The sequence below is a fragment of the Lates calcarifer genome, unplaced genomic scaffold, assembly GCF_001640805.2.
Source record: "Lates calcarifer isolate ASB-BC8 unplaced genomic scaffold, TLL_Latcal_v3 _unitig_394_quiver_1648, whole genome shotgun sequence".
In the NCBI taxonomy this organism is placed as follows: Eukaryota; Metazoa; Chordata; class Actinopteri; family Centropomidae; genus Lates; species Lates calcarifer.
Window position 1 is genome coordinate 4,953 of NW_026116620.1, and position 22,601 is coordinate 27,553.

At 42.3% G+C, this 22,601-nt stretch overlaps 3 protein-coding genes across 3 annotated transcripts; all 3 read left to right on the forward strand.

Annotated features, from left to right (window-relative positions):
• The first annotated feature begins 1,316 nt into the window (after positions 1-1,316).
• Positions 1,317-4,216, forward strand: LOC108895239 (serine/threonine-protein kinase pim-2). Its single transcript, XM_018693922.2, has 9 exons — positions 1,317-1,344; positions 1,483-1,577; positions 1,673-2,051; positions 2,666-2,760; positions 2,849-2,896; positions 3,026-3,247; positions 3,460-3,637; positions 3,762-3,935; positions 4,072-4,216. Exons 1-9 carry the CDS (start codon positions 1,317-1,319, stop codon positions 4,161-4,163), a joined length of 1,311 nt encoding a protein of 436 aa, XP_018549438.2. The 3' UTR covers positions 4,164-4,216.
• Positions 4,217-11,995: 7,779 nt separating this feature from the next.
• Positions 11,996-17,529, forward strand: LOC108895240 (sterile alpha motif domain-containing protein 9-like). The gene is made up of 4 exons (XM_018693923.2): positions 11,996-12,159; positions 14,617-14,659; positions 14,750-14,818; positions 15,004-17,529. Exons 3-4 carry the CDS (start codon positions 14,768-14,770, stop codon positions 17,512-17,514), a joined length of 2,562 nt encoding a protein of 853 aa, XP_018549439.2. The 5' UTR covers positions 11,996-12,159; positions 14,617-14,659; positions 14,750-14,767; the 3' UTR covers positions 17,515-17,529.
• On the forward strand, positions 17,422-19,634 carry LOC127140253 (sterile alpha motif domain-containing protein 9-like). The gene has a single exon (XM_051068285.1). The coding sequence runs from the start codon at positions 17,526-17,528 to the stop codon at positions 19,509-19,511; it is 1,986 nt and encodes a 661-aa protein (XP_050924242.1). The 5' UTR covers positions 17,422-17,525; the 3' UTR covers positions 19,512-19,634.
• The last annotated feature ends 2,967 nt before the right edge of the window (positions 19,635-22,601 follow it).

Here is a 22,601-nt window from a genome sequence, read left to right on the forward strand (position 1 = left end):
CAGAGGAGTGGAGACAACGTCGCTGACACCTGCACCAAGACTGGTGAGCCCACCAAGGCATCAGTGGAGAATGTTAAGGAGACTGGGAACAAGAAGGAGGACGGTGCTGAGCAGCTGCCAGCACCTGAGCGCCCAGGGACGACAGTGACTGAGGGCGGCCGTGACCTCTCTCAAAGCTCCAGCAGCCCTTCAACCTCCACACAGGAAAACAGGAGTACCACCATTTACTTCAAAACCAGCAGAGGTAAGCTGAGAGTGTGACAGACATGACTGTGCTGATGTTTGATGATTAGATGTAGTGATGTAATCAATAGATGTCCCTCACAACTACAGTAAAAGATGTATCTGTATTTGTGTTTGTGTGTGTAGCCGAGTTTGAAGCCAAGTACCTCCACCTTGAAAAACTTGGAGAGGGCGGCTTTGGATCGGTTTATGCTGGTATCAGAAAAACAGATAATTTACCAGTAAGTAAGACATACACATTCACACATCACACATACATACACAGCCATTGTTCCCAGCATTGACTCAAGTACCTGTGATTCTGTTTTGTATGTAGCAAAAGATTTTCTTCAAAAAACAAAAGGGTGACAGCAACAACGCTGCCATTGGCAAACCTGCTGAGGTGGCAGTGGAAGCTGTGATAGGCAAAGGGACCAAGAGAAAGGCTGGAAATGAAGAAGAGATCTTTGTCAAGAAACAGAAGGGTCACAGCAACAACGCTGCTATCAGCAAACCCACTGAGGCCATCCCTGCAACAGAGACACCCAGTAACAAGCAGAGGAGTGGAGACAACATCGCTGACACCAGCACCGACACTGGTGAGCCCACCAAGGCATCAGTGGAGAATGTTAAGGAGACTGGGAATAAGAAGGAGGACGGTGCTGAGCAGCTGCCAGCACCTGAGAGCCCAGGGACGACAGTGACTGAGGGCGGCCGTGACCTCTCTCAAAGCTCCAGCGGCCCTTCAACCTCCAAACAGGAAAATAGGAGTACCACCATTTACTTCAGAACCAGCAGAGGTAAGCTGAGAGTGTGACAGACATGACTCTGCTGCTGTTTGTCTATGAATCAGCCAAGAAACAGTCACACATTATGTCATTTTTTGCACTCAAGTTTTTTGTACAGTGAAAAACAAAACAACAAACCAACAAAAAGAGTATCAACAATAGAAATCCCACAGAACTCAAGGGTCCACTTAATGGCTTTCATGGTTTTCAAAAGTGTCTCATGATGTTAACTAGGGGAGACTCAGTTTTCATGCAGCTAGCTGACGGTTGATAACATCTGAACAATTTATTGAGGGATACCTTGACATGTGGTTGAAAGCTTATGAAAATACTAGTGAGTGCATCTTGAGTAGTGTATCAGTGCTGGAAAAATCATGACACCCAGTTTATGATTAGATGTAGTGATGTAATTGATAGATGTCTCTCACAACTAGAGTAAAAGATGTATCTGTATTTGTGTTTGTGTGTGTAGCCGATTTTGAAGCCAAGTACCTCCACCCTGAAAATCTTGGAGAGGGCGGCTTTGGATCGGTTTATGCTGGTATCAGAAAAACAGATAATTTACCAGTAAGTAAGACATACACATTCACACATCACACATACATACACAGCCACCGTTCCCCGCATTGACTCAAGTACCTATGATTCTGTTTTGTATGTAGCAAAAGATTTTCCTCAAAAAACAAAAGGGTCACAGCAACAACGCTGCCATCAGCAAACCCGCTGAGGTTCCAGTAGAGGATGGAACGATGAAGGACAGCAAGAGCAAGGCCATCCCTGCAACCGAGACACCCAGTAACAAGCAGAGGAGTGGAGACAACATCACTGACACCAACACTGGTGAGCCCACCAAGGTGTCAGTGGAGCATGTTAAAGAGACTGAGAACAAGAAGGAGGACGTTGCTGAGCAGCTGCCAGCACCTGAGAGCACAGGGACGACAGTGACTGAGGGCGGCTGTGACCTCTCTCAAAGCTCCAGCGGCCCTTCAACCTCCAAACAGGAAAAAAGGAGTACCACCATTTACTTCAAAACCAGCAGAGGTAAGCTGAGAGAGTGACAGACATGACTGTGCTGATGTTTGTCTGTGAACTTATATACCACTCCTGGTTACCACCCAGCCAACAAACAGTCACACATTATTTATTTTTTTGCACTCAAGTTTTTGTACAGGTTAACTAAACAACATATACATATGTTACACAGTGAGCTTAGAAGTGGTGGTAGGTGAAGCTTAGTATCTTTAAACAGAGCCAGGCTAGATGTTTTCCCCTGTTTTCCCCTGTAGGCTCAGCTAATCTTCAACTGACTTTAGCTGAGTGAAAAACAAAACAACAAAAATCCCACAGAACTCAAGGGTCCACTTATTAGCTCTCTTCAAGTGTCTCATGATGTTAACTAGGGGAGGCTCAGTTTTCATTCAGCTAGCTGATGGTTGATAACATCTGAACAAAGTATTGAGGGATACCTTGACATGTGGTTGAAAGCTTATGAAAATACTAGTGAGTGGATCTTGAGTAGTATATCAGTCCTAGGAAAATCATTACACCCAGTCTTGGGTTAAACAGGGGTTATGATTAGAGGTAGTGAGGTAATCGATAGATGTCCCTCACAACTACAGTAAAACATGAATTTGTATTTGTGTTTGTGTGTGTAGCTGAGTTTGAGGCCAAGTACCTCCAGCTTGAAAAACTTGGAGAGGGCGGCTTTGGATCGGTTTATGCTGGTATCAGAAAAACAGATAATTTACCAGTAAGTAAGACATACACATTCACACATCACACATACATACACGGCCACCGTTCGCATAGACTCAAGTACCTGTGATTCTGTTTTGTAGGTGGCAATCAAACACATTGCTAAAAGATATGTGACATGTCAACCAGTGGTGAGTGATTTGATCTCATGTCTCATCGTTGTTGAACTTGTTTCTCTTTCTTTGTTGCTGATGGTGAAACCACATATGCACAGCTGCATCTGTGAAAGCAGTAATTGTGTTATGTATGTTTTCCTTTAGGTCTTACATGGGAAGATATACAACATCCCCATGGAGGTGCTCCTGATGCTGCGAGCAGCAGGTGGACCGAGGTCGGTGGGCAAATCCTCAGCTGTGACCTTAGTTGACTGGTATGATCTGAACCAGGAGACTCTCCTGGTCATGGAGAGGCCAGCTCCCTCCGTGGACCTTTTGACCTACATGCTTAACAATAATGGTCCCATGGATGAAAACACTGTTAAGGTATGTGGACACATTTTCCTGGGGAGAGTTGGTTATTCAAGTTTCTAAGGTGTGACTAGTGGTTTTGTTATTGGATGGGAAATGATTTAGATATGCCAAATGACCTGAACTTAACTTTGAGGAACATTTTTGTTGGAAAGCTGCCATACTGACAAGTATCAGTGCCACATCAGGGTGCCCTACTTCACCACTATTAACTATCTCTGTTTCAGAACATCATGAAGCAGCTGGTGGATGCAGCCATTGTAATGCACTCTAAAGGTGTCTTCCATCGTGACATAAAATCAGAAAACATCCTCATCGAAACCGGCTCCGATGTCCCTCGAGTGCGGATCATAGACTTTGGATGTGGCTGCACTGTAAAAAATGAACCATATCGAGGCTTTTCTGGTACAATGTCCAGCCCCTATACAACCTTTTATTCATCTGCTGATGTCTGGAGTGATGACTTTAATTTTAAACTTAGCCTGCTCCTCATCCTTTGTTTCTTTCTGTCTCCATCTCCATATTGTAGGAACCTCTGCGTATGCGCCTCCAGAGTACTTCACACGTGGGGCGTATGAAGCTGCCCCCACCACAGTCTGGCAGCTTGGCGCGCTGCTCTATGAATTGCTGGATGGATACAATCAATTTATCACCTCTGAATTCCTCCACAAAAATATTACATTCAACACTGGGCTGTCCCAAGGTAAGTCAATGATGGCATCAACACAGCACTTGAATTTTGGAACAAATATAGTGCAGAGCATTCCCTCCGTGTTCCAGCAGATCACTGCAGCTTCCATCTTAATCCTTACATTGTTCTCTGTCCTCTTTCTTGTCAGACTGCCAGGATTTGTTAAACATGTGTTTGGCTTTAAACCCCAAGGAGCGCGCCACTCTGGAGCAAATGCAACAGCACCCCTGGTTCTCATAATGCTCCATTTTACACTTTTTTTTTTCAACTATTTTGAATAAATTACTGTCTGGTTCCTTTTACTTGTCTCTTCTTCCTTTCATTCTCTTAATTTACATGTTTTCTAAGATATTTTATTAATTTGTGTCCATCTAATAAACTTAAAAGATGATTATACATGGCTATAACTGATTGCATTTCTACAAGAAAATGGATCTGAAGTTGTTTTACACAAGAATAACCTAGAAAAGAAAAGAAAGATTTAGCCTCCTCCTTAAGTGGACATTGTATATCCATACACTCTGGAAACTAAAACAGCTCATATAGAAATAGTTCTAATTAATTCTGTTTTCATCTTTAGTGATGATAATTTATTAAAACCATACCTTTATGTACTAGTTCATCTTCAATTTAACATTTACACACTTCCATTAGGCCAAATTACACAAAACAATAAGAGCGACCATCATAGTTTTGGAGGCAACACACACATTTATTTTCAAAGGATTTTAATAAATAAATGAATGGATTCTTTTGTGCAAAAAAGGAAGGCTAAAAGTTATAGTCAAAGGAACTTTCTGTAGACCTCTCACTGTTTGAAGAGTTGGCTGAGTAACCAGGCAAGAGGGGCCTTGGTCAGGGAGGTGACCAAGAATCCAGTGGTCACTGTAACAGAACTTCAGAAGTCATCTGCAAAGAAGGGAGAACCTGTCAGAGAGATTACCATCTTAGCAGAACTCCATCATTAATTTTGTGGAAGACTGGCTAGATGGAAGCTGCATATTCAGTTCAATTCAATTTTATGTATGTAGCGCCAAAGTCATCTCAAGGCACTTTTCATAAAGAGCAGGTCTAGACCATACTCTTTAAAACATATGACATCTGACTTAGTAGTAGTTTGCAGACAGCATTTAAGGAACTCTGAAAAAGATTTTCTTGTCTGGTGAAACAAAAATGTAATGTTCTGGGTGGAACTGTAAATACTGTGTCTGGCAAACGGATATAGCTGATGTATGGATAGATTATGGGTCATTAAGTGTTGATTGATGGACAAAAATGGCAATTGTTTCTACTAAAATTCAATCTATGATACCATTAAGTGTAAGAAGTGAAGGGGTCAGACTATTAAGCGCTCTAAATTAACTATCAAGCACACGGCAGGACAGGACTCCAAATGCAGAACTCAAACACAATCAAAGTTCAGGTTCTTTATTACAAGCAAAGGTCCAGTACACGAGTAGGCAGTCCGATAAGGCAACAGTGTCCAAAGGGAATAGGCGAAAATCCAAAATCAGGTAAACAGGCAACGGTCAGGAACACAAGAAGTCAAAAACAGGAAACAACGCTGGAAAGCTGACACGAGGGACAAGACAATCTGGCAACTGCCAAGAAGAAGAGACGCTGACTAAATACACCTAGACAAGGAGATAACGAGACACAGGTGAAACACATAAGGGCGGGGACAGTAATCAAGACAAGGAAGTAAAGAGAACTGGAGTAACCAAGGGACAGGAAACAGGAAGACAAGACAAAAATACCAAAATAAAACAGGAAACATTCAAACCCTGACAGTACCCCCCCCTCTACGGCCGGCACCTGACGGCCCAGGATCCTGAGGGTGCTGGCGGAGAAAGTCTCTAATAAGAGTGGGGTCCAGGATGTCCTTGGCTGCAACCCACGACCTCTCCTCCGGACCATAACCCTCCCAGTCCACCAAGTATTGAAGCTGGCGTCCACGGCGACGGGATGCGAGGAGTCTCCTCACAGAATATACAGGGCCACCGTCGATGAGCCGGGGGGGTGGAGGGGGTCTGGTGGCAGGGACCAGCCCACTCACCTTAACAGGTTTCACACGACTAACATGGAAGGTTGGGTGTACCCTCATGGTCCTGGGGAGCTTTAGTCTCACAGCAAGAGGATTAATAACTTTAGACACTGGGAAAGGACCCACAAAGCGAGGAGCCAACTTACGGCACTCAACTCGGAGAGGAAGATCCCTTGTGGAGAGCCAGACCCTTTGCCCAGTTCTGTAAGTGGGAGCAGGAATTCTGCGCTGATCTGCTGCCTTCTTATAGGTCAGGGAACTTTTCAACAAGGCCCGACGAGCTCGAACCCATGCAGCCCGGCAACGGCGGACCAAAGTGTGGGCGGATGGAACAGAGACTTCCTGCTCAAGGGACGGAAAGACAGGAGGCTGGTAACCATACACGCAAAAAAATGGAGACATACCAGTAGAGGAGCAGGGCAAAGAGTTGTGGGCGTACTCCACCCAGGGAAGGAACCGGCACCAGGAAGATGGGCTCTGGGAGGTCACACAACGGAGGACTGTCTCCAACTCCTGGTTTAACCTCTCTGTCTGGCCGTTGGACTCAGGGTGGTACCCAGAGGATAGGCTGGCAGAGGCCCCCACCAATTTGCAGAAGTCCCTCCAGAATCGGGCAACGAACTGTGGCCCTCGATCCGACACAATGTCCTTAGGAAAACCGTGGAGACGGACAACATTGTATAGAACGGCCTCGGCTGTCTCCTTAGCTGAGGGAAGCTTGGACATGGGCACAAAATGAACCATCTTTGAGAACCTGTCCACAATGGTTAAGATGGTGGTATTACCTTCAGAGGGGGGCAGGCCTGTGACAAAATCCATGGAGATGTCTGACCAGGGACGCTTGGGCACTGGCAAGGGGTGAAGGAGACCGTGTGGAGGTTGCCGTGAAGTCTTGTTGCTGGAGCAAACAGGGCATGCTGCAACAAACTCCACAATATCGCCCTTCATACCTGGCCACCAAAAGCGTTGGGCGATAAAAAACTGAGTGCGACGAGCCCCAGGGTGGCAGGTGAGAAGCGAAGCATGTCCCCATTGGAGAACGTTGGAGCGTAGGTCCGGAGGAACAAACAGGCGATTGGGTGGCAAACCTCTGGGAGGAGCACCACCCTGGTTGGCTGCCAGCACCTTCCTTTCAATGTCCCAAGTTATGGCTCCCACCACACAGGAACGGGGCAGAACTGGCACCTCCGACTTGGGTTCTAAAGAACAGGGAAAGGCTCTCGAAAGGGCATCAGGCTTAACATTCTTGGAGCCCGGACGATATGAAACAGTGAAGTTGAAACGGGAAAAGAAGAGAGCCCACCTAGCTTGTCGGGAGTTGAGTCTTTTGGCAGCTCGAAGGTACTCCAAGTTCTTATGATCCGTCCAGACGATGAATGGTTGTTCAGCACCCTCCAACCAGTGCCTCCATTCCTCCAGTGCAGCTTTAATGGCCAAGAGCTCTCTATCACCCACACTGTAGTTGTGTTCAGCTGAAGACAGTTTTCTAGAAAGATAGGCACAGGGATGCAACTTGTTGTCTGTTACTGACCTCTGGGAGAGAATGGCTCCTATACCCACATCGGAGGCATCCACTTCAACCACAAACTGCCGTTGGGCGTCTGGCTGGGTGAGGACTGGAGCAGTGGCAAACCTTTGCTTAAGCATCTGGAAGGCTTGCTCAGCCTGAAGGGACCAGGAGAACTTGTTCTTGGAAGAGGTCAGTTGGTGCAAAGGAGCGGCCAGGGAGCTGAAGTTCCTAATGAATTTCCTGTAGAAATTGGCGAAACCCAGGAATCTTTGAACCTCTCTCCGTGAGGTAGGTGTGACCCAGTTGACCACTGCCTTCACCTTCTCAGGATCCATCTGCATCACACCCTCAGAAATAACAAACCCCAAAAATGACACAGTAGGCACATGAAACTCACATTTTCCAGCTTTCACAAAAAGGTTGTTGTCTAGGAGTCTCTGAAGAACCTGCCTAACATGTTGGACATGGGTCTCCTCATCAGGAGAGAAGATGAGGATATCATCCAAGTACACAAACACAAAAACATTTAGCATATCTCGAAGGACATCGTTCACAAGAGCCTGGAACACGGCAGGGGCATTGGTTAAACCAAAAGGCATCACAAGGTATTCATAGTGTCCTGTAGGAGTGTTAAATGCTGTTTTCCACTCATCCCCTTCCCTGATTCTAACCAGGTGATATGCATTACGCAAGTCCAGTTTAGTGAAAACTTTTGAGCCCTGCAGCAACTCAAAAGCAGTGGAAATCAAGGGAAGGGGATACCTGTTCTTAACAGTGATTTCATTCAACCCCCGATAGTCTATGCAAGGCCGAAGAGACTTATCCTTCTTCTCCACAAAGAAGAATCCAGCCCCTGCTGGTGAAGAGGAAGGTTTAATGATTCCGGCTGCCAGTGCGGAATCGATGTACTCCTTCATAGCCTTCATTTCAGGTGTGGAGAGGGAGAAAAGACGTCCTCTAGGTGGCATAGTACCAGGTAGCAGATCAATGGCGCAGTCATAGGGGCGATGTGGCGGTAATGAAGCCGCCTTGGTCTTGCTGAAAACCTCTTGTAGATCCGCATAACAGGAGGGAACACCAGCCAGGTCCACAGGAAGACTACCAGTTTCCTCAGTAACTGTGACAGGAACGGGCAAAGCCTGTTTCTCAGAAAGACAGTAATGTTGACAGGCATCACCCCAGGAGAGGATCTGACCAGAGGACCAGTCAATATGGGGGTTGTGAGTCTTGAGCCAAGGAAGTCCTAAAAGAAGTGGATGGTGGGGTGCATTAACCAGGTGGAAGGAGAGCTTCTCCGAGTGTACATTGCCGAAGGAGAGCGAGATCTCAGGAGTGTGGTGAGTTACTTGGAAAAGATGGCGTCCATCTAGGGCACTTGCCTCGAGGGGTTCATCTAGAGACACAGGAGATATCCTCAGTCTCTTAGCCAGTTCATAGTCCATAAAATTAGCGTCAGCCCCAGAATCAATTAATACAGGTTGCAAAAGGGAAACAGAGGCAGCCTGTAGAGTGGCTGTGGGGAACAGCCGCATTGTCTTAGTAGAAGTGAGTGTGCTACTCACCAGGCTCTCACGACTTCTAGAGGCCCCACCACGACGGATGGGACAATTGGTGAGGAAGTGACCCATCTGTGCACAGTAGATGCAACAACCCTCATCCATACGACGCTGACGTTCCTCCAAGGAAAGCCGGGTGCGACCCACCTGCATGGGCTCTGCCGGGGGAACAATAGGTGCCTCCGTCGACCCAGGTGGTGTCCTGGAGGACTCAAAGTTCATCTGAGGACGACTAGGAACTTGAGGGAAGTGAGGAAATGAATGGGAAGAGAGGCGAGATCTCTGCCGTTCCCTCAGTCGTTTGTCCATCTTGGAGGCCAAGGCAATGAGAGCCTCGAGTTCTGAGGGTAAATCCAGTGGTGTGAGATAGTCCTTGAGTGTTTCAGACAGTCCATTAAAAAAGGCATCACACAGAGCAGCTTGGTTCCACCCACTGTCAGACGCTAGAGTGCGAAACTCAACGGCATAATCTAAAACTGTGCGCCTCCCTTGCCGTAATGCAGCTAAGGACCTGGCAGCCTCACGGCCCGGAGAAACAGTCTGAAAAACTTGTGTAAGAGTCCGGATGAACAAGGGAAGAGACTCACAGATTGCTGAGCGACGACTCCACTCAGCAGTAGCCCAAGCCTCGGCTCGCCCTGACATGTGGGAGATCATATAGGCAACCTTGGCTCTGTCTGTAGAAAAGGAGGCCGCCTGAAACTCAAAGTGAAGTTCACATTGAGCAAGAAACGAGCGACAATCTCCCGTATCCCCAGAGAATTTCTCCGGGCTGGAGAGATGAACGTGGGGATTCAATCCCAACCCTGGAGGCGGTGAAGATGGCTGGGGTTCTGCATCCTGAGTAGCTGGGGGCGAAGCAGAACTAGGAGAATCAGATGACTGAGGCCCACGCTGAACATGGTCGACCAGGAAATTTAGCTGAGACCCCAAGGCCGAGAGCATCTGCCCCTGGTGCTCTGTCATCTCCCTCATCTCTTGACGGAGAGCATTAAGTTGTTCCTCTTGATGGAGGATCCGCTGCCCCTGGGCTCTGAGGGCAGACCGGAGGTGATCTGAGTCTGCGGAGTCCATAATGTGGCCAGATTGTACTATCAAGCACACGGCAGGACAGGACTCCAAATGCAGAACTCAAACACAATCAAAGTTCAGGTTCTTTATTACAAGCAAAGGTCCAGTACACGAGTAGGCAGTCCGATAAGGCAACAGTGTCCAAAGGGAATAGGCGAAAATCCAAAATCAGGTAAACAGGCAACGGTCAGGAACACAAGAAGTCAAAAACAGGAAACAACGCTGGAAAGCTGACACGAGGGACAAGACAATCTGGCAACTGCCAAGAAGAAGAGACGCTGACTAAATACACCTAGACAAGGAGATAACGAGACACAGGTGAAACACATAAGGGCGGGGACAGTAATCAAGACAAGGAAGTAAAGAGAACTGGAGTAACCAAGGGACAGGAAACAGGAAGACAAGACAAAAATACCAAAATAAAACAGGAAACATTCAAACCCTGACATTAACTGCAAAATTTATTTTATGGTATGGACAATGTGATCTTGTGGGCACCCTTATGAGTGTTGGCATGGGTCAGTATTGATGTTGAGTAAATCAGCCATTTTAGTCATTTTTGGTCCCGTGTGTTACAAATTTGCAGATTTGCAGTTGAAAAAAATGGAAATTAGTGTATGTTTTTAGACATTATTTTACATTACACAATATTTTATATGCGTTGTCCCATGTTATATTTCCACATGTAGTAAATTTAAACAAAGTAACTGAAATGCTGTTAAAAAAAAACTGAAACTGAATATCTTTTCAGCTGCAATACAATCATATACTAATATTCACATATTCTCTAATATGATAACTATGATAGGAATGTGCATCCAAAACCAACATGAGAAATGATTATTCATTGATCAGTGTCTTATGTGTCTAAGGCTTGGCACATTTCACAAAAATATTTATAGTTACAACAGTAATTTAGGATGAATGCTTAGGTGCAGGGGAACTGATTGACAACCAAACAGTTGTCTTGATGTCCACAGAGTCAGTGTTACAAATACAGTGTACAGATTTTACTCTGAGCTGAGCACGAATTCACTATTTCTAATATTTAAATGTGGGATTGCAGTCTCTGTCCTTGCACTCGCTACAATAGGGATTTTGATCTTCTTCTGCATTTGACGATGCAAACTTCCACAAAATAAGGTGCTCAAATATGCACTTTGATATCGACTGTATACAGGAAATGAAATGCTGTGGCAGACAGCTTCCTCAGAGAAGTTCATTGTTCTGAGTCAGCAGGTCAGCTTCACAGAGTAAATTACCATGGCAACTGAGTCAGAACTAAAGTAATCTCTCTTTCTGGAAAAAGGAAACCCAGAGTTTACCTCAACTCAAGTTTAACAAACTCTCTCTCTCTCTCTCTCTCTCTCTCTCTCTCTCACACACACACACACACACACATAATACACATGATACATATAATACACAACACAAAGCTATTCTGAGTGATCACCTTTATCATATGATGAAACATTTCTGTGCTGATGGGAGTGGTCTCTTCCAGGATGACAATGCGCATGAATGGTTTGACGAATATGAAAATTATGTGAATCATATGCTGTGGCCTTTGCAGTCACCAGATCTCAACCCAACTGACCACCTATGTGAGATTTTCACTCCAGTAGAGTTCCAGACACTTGTAGAATCTGTGCCAAAGTACACTGACTCTACAGCGTGCCTGGTGGCTTGTGGTGGTCCAGCATCCAACAACATTTTATGTTGTCTTTTCCTTTAACACCCAAATGAAACAAAATTACGCATCTGGGTATTACAAAAGTCAGCACTCTCTTTTGGTATCGTTTCTTTGAACCAAACTAACGCTACACACACACACACACGCACACACCCGTTTGACTTAGATTTCGTTTCCTATGAAGTGACCTCCCATCGGAGGATATCTTCCGCCTTCTCGACAGTGATCTCTTTTTCTCCTCCGGGAACGCCATCGAAGCCAAGGTCGCGTCTGTTTATCCTGCGTCTGTCCAGAAGTCTGTCGCATCTGCTTGAGGAGCTCCATATTAAAGCAGGAATGGAAAAGAAATTTCTCCGAAATCGGTATGTTTGTATTGAGTTTTCTTTTTTTTTTAATTAGATCATTGTGAAATGCATTGTTGAAATAATTGGAAAAAAACAAACAAAACGAATCATTTAATGTTGTTTATCCAGCTCGTTTTCGGTCTACTTCTTACACTTGTATTGCAGGTTTTAGGTTTGTGTGATGTAGACACTTTAGAGAATAATCTAACTTCTAGTTCCCACTTTGACATTGAATGAATACCTTTCACACCCATAGCATTTTAGAAATATAAGTCTGACATATGCATCAATCAGTTATAAAGTTCAATTATTTTAGTTCTATTTAAAGTATTAGTGTTGGATGTTGGCAAATTGTATTTTGCATATGTAAAATTGCAGTTTCTTCCTGGTTTTCAGAGAGGAAAAAGTCTGGAGGAGTTCAGACAAAGTATGATGAAGGTGCTCTTTGGTAGGGAACAAAAACGTTCAAAAAAGAGAAAAAAGTTAACAAACCTTTATTCAGATGGCTATTTCATGATCAAAGTCAGAAAGTCATACTTGTGTTCTTCCTGGTTTTATTTCAACCACAGCTGGCACTAGAGGGCACTGGTGAAATCATGATTTCCTCATATGCATAGTCAGGGGTGCATCCTACTGCACCATTAAATATTAGAGAGGTTTAAGAGAAAGCAGATTAACATAGGGAAAAAAGCTGTGGTGTGGGAATTACTGTTGATGTGAAAACAATCAGTAAACAGGACTAAAAGTGCACTGCTTTAGCTACACCATTTGCAATAAAATGCAATGCATAATGTTGGCTGTTTGAGTCGCAGAAAGTGGAGAAGCCATTCTTTGCAAAAGGCATGTACTGTATATTGGCAATTTTGTATGCTGTAGGCTCTGACTTGGAGTCAGTTCAGGGGATCTCTGTCACTTGTGTTGGGTCAGGATTCTGTAGTAGATTGTAGTAGATTCTGTATGGTAGATACTAGCTAGTCTCCACCCAGTTGATGCAACTCACACAACTCAGACAGGTGTGTGTCCAAAAAATGTATCATTATGAGAAGAAATAAGATGTTCTACTGTAAGATTAAACTAAGTTGCAACTGAGTGATTTTATCACCTGTGTGAGTCAAGTAGAATCTATGTATGCGAAAAACTGGGATTAGGCATCTACAGGGGACAGGGGAGACAGATGGTGGAGTGGTTACTTCCGCTCATGATGCTGGGTTTGGTCTGGGCCTTTCAGGGCTGTGGACAGGTTTAACAGGCTCTGCAGCATTTTCATTAATGAAAGAAACAATTGCTACTTGTCTTCATTTTGAATCACCAGTATATTTAAAGGTTGTGATGTAGCTCAAGTAGGCATGCAGAATGTGGTTTCACACGGGCACACATGGCTTATATTTTCTTCCCTACCCTCATTCAGCCAAGAAGAATATCAGGGTCAATCAGAGGCAGAGTAGGGTTGTGTCTTGCTATACACATACACACACAGAGCAGAGTTTATGCTAGACTTTTTTTTTTACAGTGAATATGACTGTTAATCCTCCAGAATTCTGGCCTATCAACTATCTGACATATGTTTTAAATAGCCATATACAGTAATAGCTGTAATCACCACAGCCACAACTACCAAATGTGCGCTGCACAAACAGGTTTTTCACTACTCAAATGTGGCATAGAGAACAATTACTTGCAGTTGCAGTGATTTCATTAACTTTACATGTCCCATGTCACTCTGTGTCTCTGAAAAGATTCAATGAATGAAAACTCTTATCTTGTCCTGTGTTCTATTGGATAAATAATGTTTTATCCATAATAAGACAGATGGAACACAACCATAACACAAGTTTTTTGGTCTTATTGGTTGGCTGTTAGAACCAGTATAGGCAGCTTTAGGATTCTTTGGTAGTTGAATGCCCTGAGATGGACTGGTGATCTGTACAGGGTGTACCCTGCCTCTCACCCAATGACAGCTGGGGTAGGCTTTTTTCACTTCTTCCACACTCTACACTCAGTTCAAAAATGGTTTGGCTTCACTTTCATACATTTGGGTATGACATTTGTCTTCTTTGATTGTAGAAAAATCTAAAATGCTATTTTGCTTAAACTAACGAGATGTCAACCTGTCTCCTCTATGCTTCTGCCATGTGCAGGGGTGTATATTAAACAAGAGGAAAAGAGTGAAACGTGGCCATAAATGACAGCAAAATGCAGCATCTCACACTGAGCTGACTGAGCTGAAATGAGTGCATATAAATTAGGTCTGCTGGTTAGCAAGCAGGCTTACCAGCTATCTATCAAAAGTAGATGATCCAAACATCATAGTCACTGTCCTTATATTAACAACGCAAACAATCCAAGGTCCAAAATACAAAATTAAATATAGTGAGGGAAAAAACTGTTGAAGAGCCACTAACAAGCCATGGATGATACTTCCTCAATAATGATCACATGGCAAGATTTTTAAAATATATATACTTTCTTTTGCAGCATTAATGGCCAAGATTTGGATTGGTGAACAGGAGCAATGAAGGTAGGACTGAAATCAATGACATTACATGTTGTCACCAGTACAGTGACAAATTGTCTATTATTAACTGAATTTTTAAATTTATTTTTTCAGCATTAGTGAAGAAGTTACATGTATGAAGAAGGAATAAAAGCTGTGATGACAGATCAAGGCAAAATGATGGTAAACAACAGTTAAAATAATCAGCATTTTAAGGAAGATGTTCCTGTACCATTAAATTAGTTCCAAATGTGTTTAAAGATAAAGGAATCAAACTAAAATAACTTAATTATTTCTTTGTATGTACAATTAATTATACAGTAATATCAGTTTAAAATCAGGAAAAGTAATAGCATTTTTTATTTTAGAGTCAGGAGGAGGATCTGTCACCTGACATCAAGGATTGGAGTAAGCATCAAGTGAGAGAATGGGCTCTCAAAGTGGATGGTGTGGACAACATAGTTGCTGAAATACTCTTTAAGCAGGACATTTCTGGGCATGCTCTTTTGCTTTTAGATACAACAGACTTAAGCAAAATGAATGTAACTTTTGGACCAGCAAAACTTATTATTCATGCCAGAGATGAAGTCATGAAACTGAGGAAAGAGGGGGCAAGCTCTCTAACAAGCTCTACAAATCAGCCTGGAAGACCATGCAAGCCCTATCCATTTTGTAGGTACCATGATGCAGATAGATACATGGAAAACAGCATTCTTGATATTACAGAATCAGGTGCCTCAGACTTGATTGAACCCTGCCATGAGTATAAAGCTTTTATCAATACAACAGATGAAACAAAAATGAGCAAGTTCACTGATGAGGTTATTCGCTTTGCTGCTGCTTGTATGAATAGCCGCACTAACGGCACTATACATTTTGGAATAGGGGATGAGCCAGACTTCACTCATGGTCAAGTGTTGGGAGTGGTTGTGAAGGACAAAGAGGCTTATGCAAATAAATTAAAATCTGCCATTGATCAGTGTTTTGAGTACAAACACAAACAGACTGCTCAAACTTGCATCAAACCTCCTCGATTTGTTGGGGTTCTCAATAAGAACATGACATCATCTGACAAATGTGTGATAGAAGTGGACATAGTTCCTGACTCTACAATCTGTGAAGAAAATATCTATCACACTTTAAACATGGGCACAAAAAAAGCCAAGAAAAAAGTAAAATATAAAGAAACAGTTGAAAATGAAACAAAACAGTCAAAGCAATTCTTTGTTAGAGATGGTGGTAGCAGCAGGGATCTCCTTGCGCCAGTCACATTTGCCAAACCTATGGAGGAGTACAGCAAGTTTATTGACAGTATGAAACAACGCTCACAACTTCGAAAAGAAGCTGAAGAGAAACACCTCAGTGTGATAAAAAGCAGCACCCAAGGCTCTAGATTAAGTAAGATGATAACCGGTGGATCTTTCTCTTTAGATAAATCACACTTTGAGCAGTATGTGATAGTGACAAACAAAGCACATTCAAGCCAGTTTGATTCTCTAGGGTTTCTTGTAGAACTCAACCCAACAGCAGTTTTGGACTTTGATCCAGAATCAGCTAAACATGGATTACAGTCTCACTTCGAACAGCAGAGTGCAGTAAGTGTCCATTTACCAGCACAGTATAAAATAACAGAGCGAATTGAGGACATTGCCCACAAATTGAAATTAACCCGAAACACCAGTTGGGTTTTCTGCAATGGTGGTATTGAGGATGAGGCACCCTCAGACATAGACCAGTGGTTGATGGACAAGGGAGCCTCCATTCGAGATGTGATTTCCTTCTTGTGTCGGAAAGATGTGCTTCCAAACAAGAGATTCCTGGTCATTTTTGTACTTTGGTCAACAGTGAGTGAGAAAATTGATCCTCTCGTTGAGACTTTCAGTACATTCTGGCAGGAGCTCAGAGGCACAGAGCAAATCCTTTGTATATGTGACAATGAAAAGGCATTTACCTCCTGGAAAGACCTAATTGAAGCTCGGTGTGGAATCAACATCTCTGGTAGATGTATATATGAGCTTAATTTTGCTGAAGTGAATGGCACTATCCTTAGCCTTTTGTCAAAAAACCGTAGATCCAACCGTTTCCTACCCTGTGGTGGGGGAAGCAGAGTTCTTCTTGAGAAAAAAGTGGAGCGTAGCTTGAATACCTTAGAGGTCTTGTGTGTGAACCAATGTGAAGGTGGAGATGAGGACAGGATTGTCAAAGAGGAGAACTTCTACAGAGGAGGAAAAGTATCATGGTGGAATTTCTATTTCTCAGAGCAGCCTGGATCCACACCATTCATCAAACGAGACCAGTTTGACTACATCATGAACACAGTCATACCAGATTTGTGTTCTCTAAGAAAAGCCTGCGTGTTGTTTAATCTCATCCATGTGCCTGGATGTGGTGGGACAACTTTGGCCATGCATACTTTGTGGGCTCTCCGGGACAGATTCCGTTGTGCTGTCCTCAGAGACAGCAATGCAGACTTTGCTGAAGTAGCTGATCAAGTGGTCAAACTTTTAACATATGACCATGAGGAGAAATTACCACGGGTGCCTGTTTTGTTGATGATAGATGACTTTGATGATATGGAAAAAGTAGTTGACTTGCAGCAACTAATTGAAAAAGAATGTGCGAAGAACGACATTCAGTCTAAGTCTGCACAGGTACTTCTCCTGAACTGTATGAGGTCAGAGTCCTCTGAGACAACTGAACCAACTGGAGACACTGTACACATTGGAAATAAGCTCTCCGAGACAGAGCAGAAACTGTTTGAGGAGAAACTTGTAGAAATAGAGAAAACACATAAGAATGCGGACACGTTCTATGGTTTCATGATCATGAAAAGAACTTTAAGCCAGAGTATATTCAAGGTGTTGTCCGCAACACTCTGAAGAGCTTCAACATGAATCATAAACATGCACAACTCCTGGCTGTTTTAGTTCTGTTGAACGTATACTGCAAGGATGCCTCTCTCTCTGTCTCTCTGTGTGAGGAATATCTTGGTCTTCAACCAAAACCATTTTGTGGAACCATCAAAGTCGAAGAAGGATTTGGTAAATTTTCCACTTTAATTACCAACTGCTCAGTTCAGGGTAAGGTAGTATTCAAAGCTGTGAAAATGATCCATTCAAGTATTGCAAGACAGTGTTTGCAAGAACTTAACGCAACACACAATGTGAGCAAAGCTGATATCACAGACCGCCTTCTGACCACAAGCAAGCTTTATGAGAGCACACAAGGCAAAGACGAACTCCTGCAAGACGTACGCCACATTTTGGTCAAGAGACATCATTCATTGGAGGAGGAATCTCAGTTCTCTCCCCTCATTCAAGACATTGCAAATGAAACTCCAGGACTGGAAGAGATGGTGCTGAAGAATGCATCAAAAAGATTTGAAAAAGATGCAGTTGTCTCCCAGTTACTAGCCAGGTACTATTACTTAAAAAAGAAGGATTTCTCAGAGGCAAAGGTTTGGGCAGGGAAAGCAAAAGATCTTTCCAACGACAGCTCATATATTGCAGACACATCAGCACAAGTGATCAAGCATGAGCTGAAAAATGCTATTGCAAAGTACAAGGAAGAGTCTATTAGTCCTGAAAGATTGAGCATGTTTCTCAAAATGGCTCAGTCAGCAATAGATGCATTCAAAGAAACACAGAGCCTTGCAAAGAAGGAGTCAGTTCAACGATTAAAAATTAAGACAGACAACTGCTCTTTCAATACATGTGGGTGCCTGGGAGAAGTTCAGGTTGGTGTACTTGTCATTGAAGTACTGTCAAAGATCCCTGTATTTTCGAAGGACAAAGTGCGCCATGACATACTGAGCCAGATTCTCTCTGGAGACATGACACTTCAGAATGTAGAGCGGTGTGATCAATGGCAGAACAAACACAGATGCTACTACATCCCTCTCAGACAATTTGAGGATTTACTTTACAACCTTAAATACAGAATGAAAATTAACTTTGACTTCCTTGACAATTTTTATGTGAACTTGGGCAGATTCGGAATGAAAGACAGTCGTGAACAAGTGTCCCAAAATGAGCTTTTCAGATGTTTCAAACAGTATGCCAACCTTTTCTGCAAGACAGATTCTTCAGCTCTTTGGAAGAACAAAACCATGTTTGAAAAGCTGAAACTACACCAGGTAAGACAATTCCTGGAGATGCAAAAAGCTGACACCTACTCTGGGATTCTGAATTGTCTCTCAAATCATTTCTCAACTGAAATAATGGAGAAGATTGCCAAACAGTATGAGTTTGTTTGTGTTCGTAACCCAACTGTGACAGAGAGAATCAATCTCATCTATGTCAACGTTGTGTTGAGTTGTATCAAACTTGAATCACAACACCTTCAGCCATACCAGAAACTAATTCATCTCCTTTGCCAAGTTCTGCGTGAGCAAATTCCATTAAATGATAATTTGCCACTGCACTTCATTGCAGTTATGCTCTTGTGGCAACAGCAGGACCGTCCAGAATCTAGAGCTCTGGGGAAGTACATCTCACAGATGAGGACCTCTTATCATGCAGAGATGAGGGAAGTGTACAATGGTAAGAGTCCCATTGTCCATTTCTTCTTGGGGAAGAAGCAGGGATATGAACGACTTGTACCTTTTGAAAAAATCAAAAGGAGCGTCATGGTTGGGCAGGAAGAGTTTGCTTCCATGTGGAAAAATGGCAAAATATGGAAAGAGAAGAAGGTGGAGGAACTCCTTTGCAGGGTCACAGGCGAGGTGAATAACAACTTGATACTGGCACACACATTAATCCCAGATCTTAAGGTCGAAGTTACTCCAATGTTTCGAAGTCAGCTTAGTGGGCGTGCTGAAGGGTCAAAAGTGTCATTCTTTACTGGTTTCTCAATAAAAGGGCCCCCTTGCATTTGACATAAACTAAACCTTAGAAGCACCCTGTTCAGTTAGTATTAGTTTTGATCAGTAGATTCAGCTTATCATTGTGGAACTGTTTTATTCAGGTAAAGTGATTGAGTTGCTTGCATGCTTATTTAATTGTGATGCTTTGTTGCATCTTTGTGTGTATTTTACACTCTGTATGTTACATTATTGACACCATATTTTTTGTAAAGGAAAACATTTGTCAAGTATAACCTAAAATCAAACCTCTTAAAATGTATCATATTAAAATATACACTGTACCTCACGATTAACTGTAAATGTGACCAATTTTCTGAGTGTAAAAAATTTTAATGTTCTTTTTTCGATATTGAAATTATCTAAAATTTGACAAGGAATTTAACTATTACCTTTTGTTATACTCTGCAGTAACTGATTAAATATGTTATATAGAAATTTAACATTGTTCCATTAAATTTAATAACACATTACAAATGTTATAATACATTTACTTTTGAATTAAAAAGGTATATTTTATGTTGCATGTTCCATCATTGGTACAACTAATTTGCTTCATATACCCTTTGAACGATTTACTTTTTTTGTCTTTATTCATGAACTGTGTGTTATGTTTTTTTGTAATTTAACATTGTTCCATGAAATTAAGTAACACGAATCACAAATGTTATAATACATTTACTTGAATTGAAATGGTGTACTTTAACATATATGTAAAAATTTGATCATACATGTACTGTTTTTGATACAACTAACCCTTTGAACAGTTTTATTTTTTTGTGTGTGTATTTGTTCATGAACTGTGTGTCATGTAGTAAATTTAACATTGTTCTATGAAATTAAATAACATGCATTACAAATGTTATACATACATTTACTTTGAATTGGAATGGTGTATGTTAACACCCTTGAACAATTTTATTTTACTTTTTTGCATTCCATGAAAAACAGAGATGAGTGTTGCAATGCCTTCACTTTCCAATAAAGCTGTACTACTGAAACATTACCTAGTAAGAACTTATTTAAAATTTACAACACCATGCACACAAGCTGTCCAATTTAGTCCAATCCAACTAGTCCAGTCTCTCATGATTCCTGCCATGTTTCCTCTGTGAAGTCCCCAGTATGTCTTCATTTGATAAGTTTGCAAAATGACAAAAACAAGCTTATTTGGAGTTTCTGTCTTCCTGCCTTGTCAGACAAAATGGGACAAGTCAGATGTTAGCCTTAAGTATATGTGGCACTGTAACATATGGCTGAAAGTAATCTTCAGGAGGTCATCTTTTGGGGGTCAAAAGGTCATTCTGCTGGTAAGTGTCCTTTCTACAACATATTATAGTTAAAGAGAGCTGTGTGAACCAAACGTAGGTGTTAGACTCAGGAGAAGACATATCCATTTCAGTACTCAAAGTTTAACCTGAAATGCATACAAGTACCCTGAATTTTTACTTTCCACTGTTTTCTGTTACACATATAGTGATTGTCTGTGGTCAGTGAGAAATGAAACACAGAGGTGCATTAAGATGTCTAATTGTATGCCAGTACTATGCCACTATGATTTGCTGCCACCCACACTAAAGTGGTACCTGCAACTTTGGGAAACAATATGAACAAATGTCCAAGCTTGATATATCACATCAGTGAGCCACACCATTGCACTGGATGATATGTGCCTTCATTACCGTGAACACACACTGTGATTCATTTTGAGTTAATCCCACATACACATTCCTGATGCCATAAAAAGTACATCATAAGTGTATGTTAGCTGAAAATAGTCCCCAACAAACACAGTATTGCATTAGCTGAATAATATTGAGAGACAGATGAACACATCATTGGTTTTGGTTATTTAATGGAATTTGTGGACAAATAACAAAAATATTGGCAGCTTTATTCTTGCATGAAAGAATTGTTACAGTATGGTTAAGGTCAGTAATTTCTATTTTTATATTTGAGATTTTTATTATTGTTTCTTCCAATAGCATTGCATTCAGCATTGGAAACTAAATGCAAAATTATACTTAAGAATCAGAATGACATTCTTTGAAACAGTTACACCAGGAAAAGTCAAAAAAGCATAAAATACAAGCTCAAAATGTTTCTGACCAAAAGCTAAGACAAAGCCATCCATTTCCTACACTCACTCTCAATTAAATGGGCTTTTAATCAGATCTTCCCTTGACTTCAGTCAAACGATGGCATTCCTCAGTGGTCTACTCATGGAGTAGTTCTCTGAGCATTTGACCTCTGGTCTGGCTGGCAATAGATGATAACCTAGTGGAGGTCATGATTCAGGTTAGAGACTGACCCCGGACTCTTACACCCCCTAAAGAGGGCCATAATGCCAGCTTTCATCACAGACATCCCCTAGGCTCTGTGCGAGTTTATCATAATTCTTGTACTTCTAGTTTTTAGTGGGGCATGCTCTGGCCCTTGGGCTAGCAGCAGCAGAATGGGCAGGTAACCCTGACTCAGACACAGGTCATGTGCCTCTGATCGCAGTAGGCACTGAGCTCAATGCAGGAAGCCTTTGATGAAAACCTAAGCCAAGCCAGGGGAAAAAACGACAACATCATTAAGATAAGGTAATGTGCAGTGAGGGAGTAATAGATTTCAAGATACTGTTATACTTACTGGTTTTTCATTAACTCTCTTGTAGGATTGAAAAATGTAAAGCTTGATATATATTAACAACCAAACTACTTGATCTGAATAAGCTGGTCAGACGTGCCGGCTTTGTCCGGACTGCTCTCTAGACTCCACTGAGGAGTTTGCTGGGAGGAGGATGTTGGCTAAGCTGACATCTATCATGGACATCCCTCCTACCTCTGTGCATGAGACTGTGGGTGACCTTAGCAGCTCCTTCAATAACACTGCTGCATCCACGGTGCAAGAAGGACTGTACAACACCAGTCTGACCCAACCATAAACCTTCACTCCATATCTGGTCACTTCTTTTTGTTGTTTTTGCACATACTTTTTTATCTACCTCACTGATTACCACCTTTTTCTGTAATACAAACTGCACATTTATATTTATTCTAGAGTTTTATGCTGTTTTTGCACTTTTTCCTTCTTCTTCTGTGCCTCTTTTATATTTGT

What these genes read in the sequence shown, in the direction of transcription:
- LOC108895239 (XM_018693922.2), top strand. Translation starts at nt 1,317, where the DNA reads ATGTGGTTGAAAGCTTATGAAAATACTA. An exon ending in TGGATGAAAACACTGTTAAG is followed by an intron (nt 3,248 to 3,459) that starts GTATGTGGACAC and finishes TCTCTGTTTCAG; the next exon opens with AACATCATGAAGCAGCTGGT. An exon ending in CAACACTGGGCTGTCCCAAG is followed by an intron (nt 3,936 to 4,071) that starts GTAAGTCAATGA and finishes CTTTCTTGTCAG; the next exon opens with ACTGCCAGGATTTGTTAAAC.
- LOC127140253 (XM_051068285.1), top strand. Translation starts at nt 17,526, where the DNA reads ATGAATCATAAACATGCACAACTCCTGGCTGTTTTAGTTCTGTTGAAC.
- LOC108895240 (XM_018693923.2), top strand. Translation starts at nt 14,768, where the DNA reads ATGTATGAAGAAGGAATAAAAGCTGTGATGACAGATCAAGGCAAAATG. An exon ending in CAGATCAAGGCAAAATGATG is followed by an intron (nt 14,819 to 15,003) that starts GTAAACAACAGT and finishes TTTTTATTTTAG; the next exon opens with AGTCAGGAGGAGGATCTGTC.